The following is a 19,458-nucleotide window of genomic DNA, read 5'->3' on the forward strand; positions in this document are numbered from 1 at the left end:
ACCTCTTAAATTTTTTGACATCTGTAGCCGAATACACTGTATATATGATTTCGAAACGCAGCTATGTACATAGTACTGGTCAGTAGATTTACACACTCTGTTTGAAGATACGAAATTAATTAATATTTGGAAATTATAATCAACTATTTCTTTTTTATATAAAATCGAATAATTTTTTTCGTGAAAACTTTCGGTTTTATCTCGTTAATGTTTATAAGTACTTGTTATTCCAATATTCATACTGTGTTTTTTGTATCTCCTTCACCAAACTTTAACAAATAAAAATGTTTATTCATATCAATTTGGGAAAAATTTATTAAAAATGACAAAGACTGGGAAGAACGTATGTCTTTTAAGATTACCTGCCTTACAGTAATTTATGGAGTATGGCACTTTCTGGCGCTTATACTCCCTACGCGATCAGAATTATTTAACTTTAATTAAAGGAGAAAGCACATTTGTCTGCACGTCACATACACGAAATTTTATTAATCCTTTTCTTGGAACAAAATTTCAATGAATACAATTATTCGCTAAGGAAAAGTGTGTAAAAAATAGGAAATCATACTTTGTTATTCACATGTCTTTATTAACAAATGCGAGGGGATAATAAATAATCGTGTCGCGCGAGTAATAAATAAAATACAACAACGTCCTGGCGATTGTTAAAAAATGAAAAACTCTTAAGCCAGCCTCGAAATTCGACCTCTTCGACTCGTCGTCAATCGAGCCAGGTGCTCGTCTCTTTATCCTATCAATTTCTTACCGAATCAGTTACCTTTTACCGCGTACACGTGTTGTTGAACGAACGGTCCTAATGTTCCATTCTCCCGTCTCTAAACTATCAATTTCTAATTTATCAACTTTGATCTCAAAAGAGTCATAAATAATTTGATTGTTCGCACGACGAGATAATAGAACTTTTCTTCCGCTATGTGTGGCAGAATGATCGACAATCTTCGATCGATCGGTCGTATAGCACAAACTAGCATCGATCGACGATCATCCATTGTGGTTCTGGTGGTTATTTGGCGTGCGTCTCTTTGGTCTCTCGATCGTACGATCGATCCATCGTTAAGAATATGAGTTAATCATAGAATGAATCATGGCGCCGATGGCAATCGACGCATTTTTGTAACCGCGATCTAATAGTTTCCTGATGAGCTACCGGAATTGATCGACGACGAGGAGGCCGAGGAGGACGAGGAAGAAGAATACGAATTCGATCCGCTGCCTGGCGAATAATAGGAGTATGCGAGATTCTGGGCTTCCACACCGTTGGTCGGCGTCCAGACGCGGGAATACGGTCCATTTCCGTCCCATGTGTTCGCTGGATCGTAGCTCGACGTGGTCGAGGGCATAGGTGGAGCTCCGTACGCCGGTGACGCAGCTGGTTCCATCGACATTCCTGCAACAGTAAGTTTCGCTGTTCTCATCTTTTTCGTCGAAAATTGTTGTTCGCATTGTAATGATATTGAATAAAATGTCGGTTTTCTCGATACCTAATGGAATTTATCTGATTATAGTCGCAATACATACCCATTGGCATCATCATTCCACCCTTCTTAAAGAACTGCACAGCGATGAATCCAACGACTAAGAGGATCGCGAGTTTCGAGAGCACTAGAGCCTTCAATGCTTTCAAACCAATGATAGCAACGAAGATAGGCATCAAAGCCTTCAATTTTAGTTTCAACAACAACAGGAATGGCAACAGCAGCTTCTTCTTTAACATTCCCCTAGCTTGACTGGTCGCAACTTCGTTTCCTTTGAATTCGATATCCAAATCAGCCAAACTTCTGCTGGGTCTGTACTTGAGACTAGCATCCACGAAGGGTAAATCGATTCCATAGTCAAAGCTCTTCAGGTACTTGAAAGTCCTCGCAACGATAGCTTCGTCCACTGTATCCAACGACCTAGCTTCCGTGCTAGTCCCGAGTTTTCCATCTAAATATCCAAGCACCTCTTGCTTCAAGCAAGACATCCAAGAGTCCGCGGCGATGCACTCGTTGAGAGACTTGGAGAGGAAATCTTGACTGGCCAGGCAGCTTCCTGCCATCAACACAACTGCTACTGTCGCTACGAAAATCCTCATGTTGATCCTTTGATTATCCCTGGAATTAGTTATCCCAAAGTGGTCTTCGCTGCACGACTTCTACACTTTGTTTCTCGAACAAAACGCGAAACGATCGATCGTCCACCCGTATGTGTGCGAGCGAGCGATCGCCGATCGAACTGCGACTGGCAGAGGAGTGGCCCGCCCCTTTTATTTAATTTGCCCCCTGTGAATCTATGTTATTCGGTCGCGCATGCCAGGAATTGACGATCGAAGGAAAATTATTCAAATTTCACTGGCACATAGAGCGGCTTCTCCTCTACACCCCTCTCTCTCTCCTCCTTAAGTACGTGCGTGCACGCGTCCCGACGCGTTTACGACCGCGTATACGTATGTAGCGTCGCGTATCGCGTACACGATGGCATGCGCGACGCCTCGCCACACGGGAAACGGAACTTGTCCCGCGTTCACCATCGATTCGTGCTCTCCTCAACTTGGATGTCGTTCCTAACGCCCCACTCGCAAGCACGCGATCTCTATGCCTTCTATGATCTGTAAAGAACACACGCTTTGGACAGCGAATAACCGTTCTCGTTGTACGTCGACAGATGGCCGGTGAACGGGAACGTTTTAGTTTCCACCGACGATTTTTGATCGTTTGACACGATCATATATGGATCGATGGAATGTTTGCTGGGTTTTAATAGATTGTGCTATTTCAATAAGTCGTTGGTATGCAGGTTTCTTGGCTGGTGTTACTGTTATAGGGCATTTCATAAAGTGAACCGATCTGGTTATATTATTATTTATTTGTACAATTATTTTCATTAATATTCGAGCTCTTTAAAACGGTATAACTTTTTTAATATTGGACTAAACGACTTGAGTTTTTTTAAGAACTTAGAAGAATCAGTTTATTAAATGTCGTGTAGGAAAGATTTTGAAAAAGCTGCAATTGGCCAGAACTGGAAAAAAAAGGAAGAGAAATAGTACAATACATTCTTTACAATGTTTTTTATCTTAGTCTGTACTGAAAATTCAAACAATGCATTTCGTAGATTTTTGTCAGTTGCATACGTATTAAAAATTTCATCGAGATCGATTGATTGACAGAAACAAGCGGCAGGCACCGAAAGAGACTAACAATTTTAAGACTTTTTATTACAATTATAGGTCGAAAGTTATGAAAAACTGCGATTTTCCCTAGCCTTAACTGTTTGTAGCTCATAGCAACGTTTACAGATTTTGATGATATATTGTACACGTATATAACTTACATGAATTTACAAACGTATTTAAATTTTCATAAAAAAAAAATGAAGGAAGTGACTTCCGCTACGTTTTTCAAAATTCTGACAAACTGCAATTTCCTTAGAATTTTTTCCACATCTAGTAAATTAATTCTTCTAACTGATCTTTCAAAGAAAAAGAAACTCGTCGTGTAGTCCAATTTTAAAAAAGATATTCTGTTTTAAAGAATGTCCGAATATTAATGAGAGTGATTATATTTTTTAGGGAAGTTTTGCATATTTGAAAAGATTATTTCACAATTAAGCTAAATTTTATATATCAGTTAAAAAATTCGATATTTCAAATGACGTAAAGATGGAACCTTATAATTTCAACTGTGCGTACGAGATTTACTTGCAAGAGATACGTTAGACTATTGAGTCCGATTTAAAGCTTCAATTATAAAATATCAACTGTTACTCCTAAGATGATTAAAAAATCGACGCTTTAGTGGCCTGCAAGAAATGTGTATAACTTTAAAATGCTGTAAATCGTTGAGTGAAATGTTGCACTTCAGTGTGATAATTGCATATCATCTACTACGATAACGACATAATCGGAAAGCGTAGTTTCGAATAAATGATGTTTAAGGGTTAAAGAAAAAGGAAAGCACAAGGTGCTGGAAGGTCACTGCAAAGACGAAACTGGATTTCCATTTTATAGGAACACATGTGCGGAACAAAGCGATGATTTCCAAGCCAAGCGAAGTAATAGCTGCGTCTGATTATTGTCGGGCATAATCTTCTTGCAAAACCGGACTGCGTCTGATTCTACTTAACAATAATTTTTTATCGTGTTTTTATAATTAATTGTCGACAAGGATGGATCGTATCAATTACAGGGGAGAAGTTCCATCGCCATTCATGCCGTTGAGCTATAAAATAAGCTACACCGTTAATGGGCCATTTACGTTCATGATGCGATAAACGTTGCTTGAAATAGTTTCACGCATTACCGTGAACGAAGATCTGATTTCTTGCGTGCTAGATGAGACACGGGGCCATTTAATAATATCATTTAATGAATCGTTTTGAATCTTCGTCGATGTCTTTTTGTTCTCAAGATTGGGTTCCAGGGCTATTAGGATAATGATAGTAATAACAGGTACATTCTTATTGTAACACGGTTATATTAGATCCTACAAAGACATCATTGTAACGTGATCAAAACCTAAGGCTACATATTATTACAACGATAATCTAGATTATCATCTTCTGTGAATTATTTCGCAGGTTAACTTTTATTATGAAGAACTTTCTATTACTTTTACTTCAGACTCAGATTGCTAATTTTAATCTGAAATACTCCTTTCAATCCTTATAAATAATGTTCTCTAACAGATTTCATCCTGTTATTATCCACTACTTATACACATTAAGTAGATACTTCATAAGGATTATGAAGTTATTATTGCAGTATAGGAGTCTATATAAAGAGAAAGTCAAACAGGCCGAGTAAATTGCAATAATAATTTATTAAATAAAGAGTATAGAGGAAAGGTGGAAGACAGGTATTTTACAAAAGTCGCGACAGTAAACAAGATGTACGGGTGAGTGTTCTACGATTGCGCGTGTCCAGAATACGCGAGGTTTTGCGCGAACGACGCCAATGGCTGTTCGTCGTCTTGGAAGGATCTATATTGAGCTTGGTACTCCCATGGCCCGTGAGCGGTCAATGGAGCTGCATGACCGTCAGCGGCAATTTTCTTGCACAGCTGGAAGATCGCCATACCGACGGAGACGATGAAGCTGAAGAATGAAAGTTGAAGAGCGTTCCAGGCTTTAAGACCAAGGACACCGATGGCTAGGGGGATGAGAGTCATGGCCTTGAGCAAGACGAACACCAGAATGGGGATGACGACCTTCTTCAACTTGGACTTGCGAGCCTCTTCGACGGCACGACCTTGGCCAAACTTGACGTTGAAGGTGAGCTGATCGTCGTCAATGTCCCTGGCGCTCACCTTCACGGACGAGTCCATAGGCAGCTTAAAGGTCACGTCGTGAGAGGTCAGGTAGGTCTGCACATTGTCCAGGAAAGAGCCCTCGCTGCGAGCCGAGACTTCTTCGACGGGGTACGAGTTGCGAGTCACCTCCACGGTTTCAGAGACCTGCGACCGACAAAGAGGAAAGTGAATCTACTTTCGTGAGCATTTCGTCAGCAGTTCAAACCAGGTTAAACGGAATCATGCAACGCCATTTCACTCTCTAAAACTACCAAACCGTAAAAGTGATTGGGTCACAACCACTGTGGTAACTGGTTGTGGATAAGGTGATAAAAGTAAAGCGAGAATGGAAAGATGATTGCTTGCATAACCGGGTTGGAACGAGTTAGCAGACACTTGCCTTGAAGCTGTCTTTGCGGAAGATCTGGTCCAGGAGATTTAAGACCTTGAATTTCATGCAGGAAACCTCGTCGTTCTTTTGAGAGCACTCGATTTTCGTCTGATCAACCATCTGGTCTATACCACTACCCTTCCAGAGGTCGTTCTTCGCGGGTTGAGCGGCCGCCAGGGCCAACATGGCGCACAACACAAACAGCTTCATGATTTTCCAAATGTGGAGACGAGAACTCGTGGTACCCTGAAGAAGGTCTTGAGGACGATTGCACGACGACTGATGCCAATGGGTTGGGCATCAGGCTATTTATACGGAGCCCCCGTCGTCGAATCGTCGGACGTTCGTCGCGTAGCGGAGCATCCGACATACACGACGCCCCCACTTTCATCCGGCCACGAATTTTCTTTTCGTTCAGTATGGTGTTCGATTATCGAGGCCTCGAGGTGATCGTGACGGGAATATGGGATTGTGCAAGATCAGCAAAGCCGAAAGAAAGCTTCGCCGCGACCGATATCTGTCAAGAGGGTCGCGTGCTACGTTAAAGACACGCGATTATGCTACACGATAACGGCAAGTGTTACGTTGATTCCCACCAGGAAGAATTTTGTTAACTATTAGCTGTACGTGTTTTGTGCACTATTTTGTAATCTACTCTCGATTGTGAGATCAAGTTTAATATTGATTTAGTATAAATTACATTTGGTATTTATATCTTAGGGTTGAAATGGAAAATAAGACATGAGAAAGGTAACTTTACCATATTGCGGTTTCGGTTAATAAGTATTATATCTATGATTAGTTTTTAAAATTTCTGCTATTGACATAGAAGTTGTACAGTTGATATTACTCTATGTCAGAATTGAGGGTTCGCTTGACATTCATACCAAATTGATCAAAATATCTATCATTTCATTAACCTCGATCATGTATTCATAAAAAAATCCACTCACGCATTAAGCTGGGCGAAACTTTCGAATATTTGGCCTGCTATCATACAGCATCGTTTTAGCTAGCAAAGCGGAAGTGGCGTGCGCAAGCCAGTAAGAACAGAAGACCCTTCATCCTTGGCACCAATGCCACCGTAACATTGGCATTGAATCGATCGTTCATTCATACCACGAACACGGTACTTTCCACACGTCTGTTTCATCAACACTTGAGTGCTCCCCACCCCGTTTCGAATGACGACAAGATATCTACCCTTTGAATCAATCTTTGAAAATTAGGCATACCTGAACGATACAATTTTCATTTTATTACATATTAATCTTTATTTCATATAGAATAACCTTATAAAGTTTCCAATTTTATTACAATTTATAAAATTCACGAAATATCTTAAATATAATAAAAAATGGGATCTACGAATAGTATTTATAGACACAAATTTCCTTCGCTTCGTTTATTTTCTGAAACTAGCTTTTGAGAAGTATATTTATTTGATTTATTTGGATTATGATGTTTAATGAAGTTTAATGAAGATTGATGCGTACATTTTACTCTTTAATGTTTCAATTAAACCACGTATACTATCAGATTTGATAAAGAAATTGTTCTAATCACATTAGAGATGCGCGTTGCGTGCGAGTTTCTCGTGTGAGAATGTGCGCGTGGGGTTGTGACAAGACACTTTTGTCCGCCTTGCCGACTTCCTTCTGCTCGTAACAATGAACCGGTAATTGGAATTTTGGGTCGAGTTTGCATAAGCATTCAGGACGTTGTAGTGCCATCGATGTCACCTTTCCGACTCTTCGAACACTCTAATTTTTCCTTCGTGAATTTCCACGCTCACGACCTGTATTTTCCCCGTTTACGTTCCCTTTTGGCTTCCTGTCCACGCAGAGCCGTGGTCGATATGGAATCATGGAACACGGGTTTATTGTAATGAAATTGCACTCTGAAATTCGCGGAACTATTTAGAACGGAAATGAAGAATTAATTCTAGTTAGCTTCATACATCGATTTTGACAAGAACAATATCTACTTTTACTATGTCATGAACGATCTCAGACTTTGCTGTTCGAGTTGATCGATTTAATTACTCCCACGATACTCGATTTCCAGCGGATCTACCTGAACGACCACTGAATGCCAAAGTAACTTTTTCCACTTTCTCGGTCATTAAACACCCACTTTGATCGATTCTCATCGCGTAGGCAAATGAAAAAAAGGAAAGTGATCAAATTCGCCCATTTCTTTTTTTCTTTGATGATTAGGGTGAGAATGACAGATGGAGACAAGATATGATGAGACCATGTAAGAAATTTTATTTATAAATAAGTCAGAGTCGCGCTTTAATAAATAATAAATAGAACGATTCTAGGGGGAGGAAATTGAGGTTCTTCGTCAGCTTATTTTCTGTACCCCCTATAGGGACCATGAGCTGCCGTTTCCCAGTGTGGTGGGTGCTCTACTGGTGGGTGTCCGTAGTGCACGACCTCGTAGGCGACCTTGGGTTTCGTCAGCTTGAAGATCATCATCGCTCCACTGAGCACCATCGAGAGGAGACCCAGGGTGAGAGCTTTCCAGGTCTTCAGAGCAATCAAGGCAAGAGCGAGCGGCACCAGAGCGGTAGCTTTGAACTTCAGACCCAGCAGGAACGGTATCATAACCTTCTTAACGAATCCACGGCCTATAAATATCATCCAGATAAGTATATGAGATCAGTTGTATTTTATTTCTTCCTCTTTATAAAACAAATTTTGTTACCTTGACCGTTCGAGGAGTCAGACAAAGGAACAGTCAAGCTTCTGGGCATGGTATCCACTAAGGCTCTCGGCACAATATTGGAGCCAACGATAGCCTCAGGCAGCTTAGCCTCCAGCTGGTGACTCGACAGGTACGCGTCTAGTTTCTCCAACATCAAAGACCTAAGAAGTTCTTTCCTTGCAGGATCTACTGAGTCGTACTGCGGAGGGTAGTATTCTTCATTGCTTTCTTCGGCCATGTTTCGCGATTTAACTATTGCTAAGTCGTCCGTAATGGCTAGTCTGTCTTCTTTCACAGCTTGGCTAAGGTAGGCCAGAACTTTGGGTTTCACGCATGATAACATGGACTCGTTGTCGATGCATCTGTAAGATGAAATTAATTATTGATCGCTAAATCCAGAGCATAATTTTATTATCTTTGTTACTTTTAAAATATATTGCAATAACTTCATTTTTTTAATGAATAAATTTTTTGTTTTCATCTTCGAGCTCACCTGTAATAAATGTTTTGAAGAGCGTCAGCTGTTGTTTCAGTCCTCTGCGCAGCGGTGAGGGCGGCCAGAAGGGCGACAGATGAGACGATCGTTGTGAACTTCATGACGGTACCCACCGATTTGCGAGTCTAAGCACCGAATGCCGACTCGAATGAAGACGACGCGGTTTTATAGTCGATGGAAGCCACGCACGGCCGATGAATTTTGATCAGGGACGTGTGCCCGGCTGAAAAGAAAGAAGAAAGCCTCATTATCTAGGGTGCCGATGTTTTCACGGCTCCGTATCCTTTCCCTATGGGACGATTTTGGTTTCGACATTCGCTATTTCCGGCCCATTTTAGCTCCACATATGACCCGAAACTATATAGAGGAAATTTTTCGTTTCTAGCTGTCGTGGCGCTCGCGAAATAACACGATTATGGACGATTCGGGAAGACAGCGTTTAAAAAAGAAGGCACAGCGTGATAGCTACTTCGAGCAAAGGAAAACTAACGACGACGAAGTGAAATTGTACGAGGGTCGATCGTGAGAGGAGAATAGATGAAAGTAAAAACTGTTTATGTGTGAGGAGTAATGAGGGCTAGTGGAAACTGGTAGAAAGTAATTTTATACGAGTATTTGGCTCGCGCTTGCGTAAGATTCGTGTGAATGGGTGGCGCAGTGTTTGTTTTCTTAAATAAGGTACGAATCACGAGCGTAAATTGATCTTACCGTAGTAGAATTTCAGCTCTGCACAGTGAAAGATAGATGATTGTCGATATATTAATTAAATGAGTTTGTCATTTCATTCTTCTAATAATTATGATAGAAATGTGTTCGTGGAATGCTTAGCAAATAATAAATTTATAACATCGACCGAGGTTTTGATAAGCATTGCATTATATTATACTGGTTTTGGTAATATAAAGTATGATACAATAGCAGTTGTTCTTTTTACATCATTTATTACGAACGAAACAATAATATACGTTACAACTTCGAGGTAGTGTAATCGAAGTATTAGTTTATCTTTGTACAATACATAACTTACAGACTATACATAACCTAGTTGTTAACGCGTACAATAAATAATAGTTGGGTATGGCACCCGAGAAGGTAATAATAAATAATCATATCTAAAAATAAATAAATCATTGGATGTAGTATTAAGATTCCCGTATTCGATCCATTCGCACGTATAATGTATCGACTTACATTTGAATTAAATTATTTATAAATTACACATACATAAATTACCACTTTCTTGTGACTACACAACGATATCGTACTGGGTAAAATGTCACAGAGAAAATATTTTTAATTACATAAAATATGTAAGAAAATCTACTATTGAACAGTAGTACTTGGAGAAACGTGAAACTATCATAATCACGCAATCCAGTGCATGATCGAGGATTGTTATCTAAGAGTTACATTTCTGTTACTTTCCTGACAAAGTGTCAAAAGAACGAAGTTTGACATTTCATCAGAAAATTTCATTCTGCTTCAGATAGTACCGAAGATTGAACAAGTGCTTAAGAAACACTTCGTAACAAAAACTCCAAAAAGATCTTGTATTTACATTCCTAATAGAAAGTATTTAATGAAATCGAATAGAAAGCTCGTTTCTTCTCGATTTAGTATTCGTTCCATCACAAATTCCACGTAACGCTACCATGACTGCAAGCACTAAGCTTCACAAGGAACAATCGAAGTACTTTTACATATTACAAAAAGTGTCCTTATTATCATAGAATACTTTAATAAATTGGACGTAAAATTATCTGACATTCTCTACCCAAATAATCAATTCATGGCCTTGACACTAACTAATAGCCTACAGCCGTGTCCGTGGCCGCCTTGATAACGCCTAGCGGAACAGACCCACCAGTCGTACCCATGTCGGAGACTTCAACGCGTGGCGATGTGATGCCAGAAGTTGGTGACTTCAACATATGTTCTTGTCCCCACGACAATTCTTCATTACTTAGTAACAAAAATTCACACCGAGTTTATTCGGTATTTATGTGACATGGATACGTTCTCAAGCAATCTCCACCATCTTGACCCAATCTAGCCGCGTTGAAATATCTGTGGAACTTCTTGCTGGACGAGCTTTCGGTCCCCGTACGTTTCAACTCCTGTGGATCTCTGAAATAGAAAAGAAAAATTAAAATCAAGTTGTTAATGTACTCCTGACACCTTTTCGCATCGAAATCAGTCGATAATCATGTTATAACATAAACCCTGACCCTGTTTTCCTTACCAACGCTTGCATCTAGTCGACACGCGTGATACTTTCGCCATTTAGCGGCTCTAGGTTCGCTAACAAGATAATTTCTCTTTAATAAACGAACTACGGAAGAATTTGCCAAGAGATTGCATTACTTCCTGCTGGAACTAATGGTTCTTTTGTGAGCCGCGTTTATTGTTGTCAGAGAACAGTCAACGGAAAGAGCGTAAGAAGAAAAAGAGTCGAATCCGCATGGAACGTGATTCAACGTTCCGATTCGAGCGATTCGGAGTAGTGGCCACCTTTCTCTTTATGATTGACGCCCGAAGTGATCGAATTCGAACGTGGTACACAGGTGAATGAATAATTAATAGCACGATGATCGATACGACAACGATCGAATTTTTGCATAATTTATAGATTAAAAGAAATTAGTTTTAGAAGAACTCCAACGGTAGTGGAAGCTATTCTTCGTATTTGTCTACCGGTAGACGAAACTACATAAATTCGTTCTCTTTTCCACGCTTTCCAGTACGATCATAAATTAAATCAGCTTCCTTTGGATAATAATAACGAACGATGGATTTAGTTGACCGTACGATTCATCTTTTGCTCTTACCTGGACAGTTCGTTCGAAACGAGGTTGCTGTGCGGCGTATACACAGCCGGATTCTTGTACATACTGCACACGAGCCTCTCTTTGCAACTTTCTTCGACGAATCTAAGTTGCTTAAATATATCTTCAAGTCTGTTAATTATCGGTCCATAATATTCATCGTCGTATCCTGATCGTTGCGTAACCACTGTTGCTTTCGAATCTATCTGACTGCTCTTCGCCGAAACTTGTCTCGCATTTTGCTGTCCAAACGCAATGTACGAATTCTTTATATTTGTCGCAGTTGGCAACATCGTTGACGGCAGATTTGCAGGATTTAAAGGGACATTGACGACAGTTGGCGAAGCTGGTTGAACAACTGTTCTACGATTATTATCAACGTATGCTGAGTAGGCCAGATTATGAGCAGATGTCAGTGGACGTTTTTCTAAATACGGAGAAGCTATTGGCTGCGCGTTTGGCGCATATTGAGGAATACCATACGTTCCAGAGTAAGTGGGCGCTGGGAATGGCGCCGGCAGCACTCCTGGCGGAGGTCGAACTGGCACCGTGCCAGCTCCTACAGGCTCGGTTTGAACTTCGTAAGGCTCTTCGTAAGGTTCGATGCCCCATTCCTTCAATTCCTCGATGTCTTTTCGATATTGAATATGAGGATGAGCATAATCGTAGCCATCGAATTCGTCGTCGTGATGGTGATGGTTGTAGTAAGTTGGAACTGGTACTGGAACTGGTACGTGGTGATGGTGATGCGCTACCTGGAATAGTAATGGAATATTAATGGTAATATTCGAGAGATCAGCCCTTATTGACATCAAAGTGTCGTTAGAGTGATGTAATAATCACCTGATGATGATGGTGGTGGTACTTTGTACTGTGCGCAGAATAGTAGCTCGAGCATAGCTTAAAAACGTGCGCAAATGCTGGGATAAAGAAAAGTAACAATTTCAGGAAGAGCTTCTTCGCTGTGCCGACGCCGAACAGGAACGGTATCACGAACATGAACTTCAATTTGATTAGCTTGATGATGAGCAACAGGGCTAACAAGCTTGTCATCAGCTTGTTCTGTATAAATTTTCCTGAAATAGGAAGGGTCGATTAAATCCTTCAGAATGTTTAACTCGCTAGAAAGATATTGATATGTATTATCACAAATTAAATAATTATTCATCGTACTAATTTTCTTGAAGATTCTTCCTTGGCTTTCTAAGCCTTGCTGACCGAAGTCTACTCTAACCAAAGCGCCATTTTCATCAATCTCACGAGGACTTATTCGAATCGTGGCTCCTTCGAAGAAAAAATCGGGTAATTGAATCTGATAATCCCTGGTCGCGAGAAATTTCATCGCCCTCTTCCGCAGCGCGTTAGTCACTTCCTCCAAAGGTGACTGCTCCTCGCCGAACTGTCGACCTCTTTCCTCTCCCTTCTCCTCTTCACTTTCCTCTTCGTCGCAATTATCCTTCCTGGACCTTTCCACCAGATTCTCATCCATGGAATCATCTTGATCACTCTTCCTGCGACACGTTCCATAATCCAAATTATTTTTCGTCATAGTCAAACCCTCAAACACTGTGATATTGTCTCTCTCCACGAAAACATTGTCTAGGTATGTGTAAGCATTTTTCTGTATGCAGGAGAACGTTACGGATCGATCACAGTCCCTGATCAATCCTTTCCACAATTCATTCTCAGTCTGGTTTAGCGACAAACCACTGAAGTTAAATATCTTTGCGTAATTCTTCAAATTCTTAACATCGAAGAACTGGCAGTTTGCATGCACCACGCACAAATATACGATCACGATCACGGATCTTAAATGCATCCTTGACGAAGACTAGATTTCACCGGATAAGTATTTTTTAAATATTTAAATAGAACTTCACCTGTATCTGATTGAACAAGATTTAGCACAATCAAAGATATAGATAGTTGAAGCGTGTATAGACCAGAAATCAGAACGACGATTAATACACTTTTGATTTCGTCACACCGATATTACCCTATCCACGTGCACCTTTTATCACTTCCGTTGCCCCCTCCAATGATCACGACCTCGATATCAATCTGAATGGATCACACCTCCTTCAAACGTTTTAGGGATCGGCGATTCCTTCCTTCGATTTCAAACAATCCAGTCGCATCGTAAATTGTTTATCGATTCGTTCGACATGTCCGTGTCATTTAGCCGGCATGTCAAATCATCTTCGCCCAACTTGTTCGCCTTCTCCGTTCCTTCTCGCGAGACGCGTTCCGTTCGATCTCCCGCTCAAAACTAACCACAAGCTTCTCGGTTCTCGGTTACAATTCACCTGAGCGTCAAGTGTGTCAAAGACCCTCCTACTCCGTCTACGGCCGCTCCGTGGAAGGTCATTATCGTCTCCTCTCTGACTGCAACCGGCCACGCGTCCAGCTACACGCGCGCGCGTGTTAAAAGGCGTTGACGAAGATTTCGGACTTTGTATGCACCGTCAATCCAAGCTCCTTGGCAATGCGCACGGTGAAAGCGGCTGGGAAACCTGTCAACTTCTCTTCGCAACGTTTTCAGTCGAGTTAAACCGCGTGAATCGCATTATGGTCACCGAGGCATTTTGGTCACGTGCGACGGCACTCGACGCTGATATGAAAATTACAAGTTATACCAAGTACTGGAATCTCTGTGATTCAGTTTGTTGCTGCTATTATGAATATTACGGGTATATAAACTCATTAAGCATTAACTTAAAGCTTACTTGCATTTAATGGCAGGGTTATGAATAGCGCTAGATATTATTAACTCGTTTTATTGTTGTATCTGAGAGGACTCGAGCCTAACAATTATTTTAGAAGTTAAAAAGCTACTGCAACGGTATTAGATAAACAATTTTCTATGTAACATATTAAACCGTTAACAAGTATCCATTGTAACTGTCGTGACAGACAAAAAGAATTCGCAAACTTGCGACAAATGTCGTCGTTTCTCGTTAAACTTCTTCTATGGATTCAACAGAAACTGCAAATCATTGGACCGTTGCAGATTGCTGTTTATGTGCCATCAGACCGGTCTGGTGCGAGTTCGCAAGTGATCCCGTTTCGATTATCTCTCGATTATAGCCGCGGGACGTCTAGGATTGCTTCTTGCGGTCGTAATCGGCTACCAAAGAGTCACTGTATATTCGAATAAATGCAAAACATAAGACAAAAGTAAAAAAGTGGAACGCGAGAGTGAAATTCAGAGCGTTCCGTGAAAAACGAAGCGCTAAATGAAAAAGTCCACTGTGTGGAATATTAAGTAATACTATCTGTTCGTTACTTTTCATATCGAGGTTAATTATCGTGGAAGATCGCAGCAAAATTAGAGATTTGACTCGGTTAGGAAGAGGAAGTAATTATTACACAGCGATCTGGAGCAAAATCCAAGATGATCGCCGGGTCTTTCCAATCAGTGTCTGTCGCTGTGTTCATATTTTTCGTTTAAATAGCGTCGTCATGTACTTGGAGGATACTTTAATTGCATTGCGTTTCTCCTTTAATTAATCGTGATTATATTTTTAGTAAGCTTTAGCAAAGGAACAAGTGTTGTTAGTTGTTCTACTTGTTAGAATAAATTCGTTACATCATTCTGGTGTTATCTACAAACTTCATCTGTAAATAATAATTCTTTAGTTCTTGTTGATGAATGTAATAGCTCTATCATGGACATCACACTGTTACGAATTCTCAGCCAGGCTCCACACCGGAGTTTTCGCTAATAGATTGTTGGTGAAGGTGTTCCCATTATCGGGATCGACGACTCCAGCGTCACTTCGACAACCTACATTCGAGAAGAACGGTCGATAAGCGTATCATCGCGTGGCTACAGGCACAATTTTCATCGATCAATGTTTTTGTCAAGGAAAAATGATTTCAGTGTCGTTTCTTCTCGGCTAGGAAAATGCGACCTTGAAACGGGAAACCGGAAACGTAGCAACAACATATTTCACAGCACGCTTGAAACACCTTCTAGATTACGGATAATTATACAAGTAAGTGAGTTATGCATAGTTACAGAATGTGGCTGTGAAAGAGGGCAATTTCACTGGTACTCTACTTCCTCCAATTCTTCTTTTAAACCTTATTCTTCTTACGTAAAATGTTCAATATCAATTAATTTACAGTGAAGAGAAAGAAACTTCAATACAAAATCAATCAACATTATAGAAACTGATTACTACTACTATTACACCTCATTTACATCATTTATTACTTCCGCTTGAACTCAGAAAAATGTTGCATGCTGAGAACTATCTGAAGTACCTTATACAATCTATACATCTTGCTACGAAACACATGACGTGTCGAGTAACGTTATTCCACCTTGCTTGGTTATGTTGGGTTCCAAGATCGTAAGGAGGATCGGGTGGGTCAATACTGGCGAACGTGGTCCGGCCGAATGAATTCCATTGACCTACTATTGATCTGGCCGGTAGGTAGGTAGGTTGAGCGACGACCGGCTTGGTCGCTCAATGACCGCCGAAAAGCGATCTTGTAGAGCGTACACGGCATTCACGGAAACGAACGCTCGTACGCGCGACTTCTGCCTCTTTTTTTCCTGCGGCCCTCGATACTCATGGAGGAAGAACGGGTACGTTTCAACCAGCCTAGATATTAGTACCAATGCGTAGAATTCCTTAACAGTGGTTTCACATCGTACACACTCTACCATCTAATTAGTCAGGAGGATATTCATAACAGTGGATCGCTTTAACCCTCCGATCGCCATTGCTCAGATTACGAACTTGTTCATTTTATCAAATTTTGCTCATTTCTACCTCTATTGAAATATTGATACAAAACATCAGGCATAATAAAAAATGGACGAAATCAAACATAATGCCAGCAGCATTATGAATTAATATATCAAACCCGATAGTAGACTAAAACGTAAACTGAAACACATTGGAAACTATCAAGTTATTTATGTTGTTGAATAAATGAAAGCTGGTATCTGCTGGTATCTACGGAAATCGGAGAATGAAATCTTTTTTTACTACAATTCCTAGGGAGATATGAATCAACAGAACTCAATTAGATTGGAATTTTCTGGTTGCTTGTTTTATGTAAATTTCATTAACGATTTCATGAGATTCTAAGAACCGATAATAAATAGGGGTTAGACAGACATGGATGGACTTGAAAAACGACTAGATGTGGCGGGTAAACAAAAAAGAGAAACTCAAGTGTCGAAGTAGGCTGAAAGAACTGTGTCGCCATGTACGATAGGAAATTCCCCAAAACGCGCGAATCGCGCAAGCTGCTTCAAATCGTAAGCCTATACGCGTTTTCAAGTGAGAAACCCAGGCCGCGTCGCGTCGGCCGGCTGAAAGTATTTGCACAGACACGGTGCATCGGAACTGGTTTGCATGTGCTTGAAGTGAACCAAGCAACTGGGACACGTTACATATATTGGGTGGACAGAAAAATTTCGTGCGTACATGGCACTCCTGTTCGACGTCACGTACACAATCGAAAATTGAGATCGAGAGTTTAATACGTATTATTAATCATGTTCTGTGATAGCTTCGAATATTTGAAATAACACGGGATGATTAATATCGGAATGGTAAAAACGGCGGGAGGAATGTCGAAATGGTGAATTTAAGAATTCAGAAACACGTATGCTGTCGAAAGTCCTAAATTTATGATTTATGTTTCTATATGTATAGGCAAGATTGACCTACGAAAGTCCAAAAATTGCCATCTGTATATTTGATTATTAATTTTATGGAATAAAAAATAGCATGAAGCCATTCGATACTTTATGTTTAACACCCCGTATACAGGAACAAACGACTAAGTGGTCGGTGAACTATAATCGTTTCCATTGAAGCTTGCGTAACGTTAATAGCGTATTCAAAATAATTAATAAAGACCTTCACCGAAATAGAAGGTCAAGAAAGTTTGTGTACTGAGAAAAAATGAACGGGACATGACATACATTTGTAATACGGAAGAAGAGTAAAATATAAAACGAGGCTTTTACCAGGATTCATCGGAATCATCACCATGTGCGTTGAAAACATACAAACATCGTGTACATGTGAAAACAGATACAATTTCTGTACTCTTTAATCTATCATCCGCGATTTACGCCGTCATGGGAAATGATCGCAATAAATAGATCACAATAAAATCGTTTCACATTTGTGTTCATTTTACTCTCAGGTTGCTTCTTCGTGCGGGTAATTTCTGTTACGTCAACGAAGGATCGGGCAAAGATTCATCGCGAGACACGTGCTGCGCGCGTAGGAAAGTGAACCGATCCGCGAACTCTTGGCGTGACACGTTCTACCTATTTCTGGCGTGATAGCAGTCCCGTCTGGACTCCTACACTGTAACTTTCACCGATTTTCCAATTCTTTGGTTTCTGTTATTCTCTTGTCGATCGATGACTTAATACTCTCTCCATTAAATAATTAAATCCTTCACTTTACTTATCTTATCACTTACTATAGACGTTTTTATCGTCTAAATTTCTTAATTGAGAGTTCAGTACTTTCTGTATTTACGTTACTGATTATGTGTGTTTGAATTATCGATTCTATGAAAGTTTTCAAACGTGTCGTAAATTTAATCTAAAATATTTCAAGCTTAAATGAAGATAGTTTGCAGAATTAATGTAACTTAATAATTCGAAGTGATCTTTGCGGAGAACAACCTAACACTTCGATTAAATTAAAATTCATTTGTATTCGTAATAGTTTCGAGATATTTGAATCTTTCTACGAGAGAAGAACGTTTCTTTGAAGTTATTGACGACGAAGAAGCAGTTGAAATCGTCAAGCGTCGTAGCTGAAAAATCCGTTATACCTTTCAAATCAGATCGCGTTGTCTCCAAAAATGCTACGTGTTATGAGTATAAAGTGGCTAAACTCGTGGACCAATGTGGGTCAGTTATTGTGCAGGGTCGATTCTAAGACGAGCTCGTCAGCACATTCTTATGTACAGCATCGAGACACGTATTTCGATGTGCGGTTCAATTCCACGACGTACAGTTATCACTCAATTAATGTGTGTACGAGTCATTTCTATGCGTACCGGTTGTGTACATTATGGAATCATCGATCTGTTACGTTGCTCAAGGTACTCGTTCCATGTGGGTTACCTAGATGGTAGCTAATTTGAGATTCGCACGTTGCATACTACTATCATCTAATATAAAATATCTAATGTAAACATCAGACATGTAATATAAAATCGCGATTTGCATAGAATTTGATGCAATAAACGCGATATTTCGATAGAGAAGGATTAAATAGAACAGAAAAAGAAAATTGAATAGATTAAATGGAGGGAGATTTTAAAAAGTTTCCTTGATAATTTTGCAATTTAAGATCGTTGAACGAGTAATCCAGATTTCGCGCTAAGAAAGATGCCTATAAATTATAAACAGACCTGATACTGGATCGTAAATTCCACTTCCTTATGATTACGAACCACTGGAGAAGGAAGAAAGGAACGTAGAAAAAAGTTTAATGATTATCAATTATACAGTCTTAGAAGACATCGCTGCAGCGTCACAAATAAGTTAAAAGGTGTACGACTTTCTGAAGATAACTCACATTTTGTAGACCCAGCTATACCGTAAATATTATTATTGTATACATATTATTTGAACTATTCTGAATTTCACAGTGGAAGTCGGCCGATGGCTTTGGACACCTAGTGACAGTGTTCTTCAACTTGTAACATCTTACTCAGTCGATACCGCGCTATCCTGTAGTCACAGACAAA

The 19,458-nt window shown here is 40.0% G+C and overlaps 4 protein-coding genes and 1 long non-coding RNA gene across 5 annotated transcripts; 1 reads left to right on the forward strand and 4 right to left on the reverse strand.

The window, feature by feature from the left end:
* Positions 1-455: 455 nt before the first annotated feature.
* Positions 456-2,434, reverse strand: LOC117233948. The gene is made up of 2 exons (XM_033494689.1): positions 1,540-2,434; positions 456-1,408 (listed from the first exon to the last, which is right to left on the reverse strand). The coding sequence occupies exons 1-2, from the start codon at positions 2,093-2,095 to the stop codon at positions 1,146-1,148; spliced, it is 819 nt and encodes a 272-aa protein (XP_033350580.1). The 5' UTR covers positions 2,096-2,434; the 3' UTR covers positions 456-1,145.
* LOC117233951 lies at positions 1,330-9,036 on the forward strand. The gene is made up of 4 exons (XR_004493457.1): positions 1,330-1,416; positions 8,056-8,521; positions 8,575-8,698; positions 8,925-9,036. It is a non-coding gene; the product is annotated as an uncharacterized LOC117233951 (long non-coding RNA).
* Positions 4,802-5,943, reverse strand: LOC117233949. Its single transcript, XM_033494690.1, has 2 exons — positions 5,689-5,943; positions 4,802-5,453 (listed from the first exon to the last, which is right to left on the reverse strand). Exons 1-2 carry the CDS (start codon positions 5,887-5,889, stop codon positions 4,905-4,907), a joined length of 750 nt encoding a protein of 249 aa, XP_033350581.1. The 5' UTR covers positions 5,890-5,943; the 3' UTR covers positions 4,802-4,904.
* On the reverse strand, positions 7,867-8,988 carry LOC117233950. The gene is made up of 3 exons (XM_033494691.1): positions 8,885-8,988; positions 8,392-8,753; positions 7,867-8,314 (listed from the first exon to the last, which is right to left on the reverse strand). Exons 1-3 carry the CDS (start codon positions 8,986-8,988, stop codon positions 8,034-8,036), a joined length of 747 nt encoding a protein of 248 aa, XP_033350582.1. The 3' UTR covers positions 7,867-8,033.
* Positions 9,037-9,749: 713 nt separating the features above from the next.
* On the reverse strand, positions 9,750-14,346 carry LOC117233947. Its single transcript, XM_033494688.1, has 4 exons — positions 12,886-14,346; positions 12,556-12,788; positions 11,716-12,467; positions 9,750-11,014 (listed from the first exon to the last, which is right to left on the reverse strand). Exons 1-4 carry the CDS (start codon positions 13,529-13,531, stop codon positions 10,876-10,878), a joined length of 1,770 nt encoding a protein of 589 aa, XP_033350579.1. The 5' UTR covers positions 13,532-14,346; the 3' UTR covers positions 9,750-10,875.
* Positions 14,347-19,458: the final 5,112 nt, after the last annotated feature.

Source organism: Bombus vosnesenskii, unplaced genomic scaffold (assembly GCF_011952255.1).
Source record: "Bombus vosnesenskii isolate JDL3184/JDL3185 unplaced genomic scaffold, Bvos_JDL3184-5_v1.1 scf7180000013301, whole genome shotgun sequence".
NCBI classification, from domain to species: domain Eukaryota; kingdom Metazoa; phylum Arthropoda; class Insecta; order Hymenoptera; family Apidae; genus Bombus; species Bombus vosnesenskii.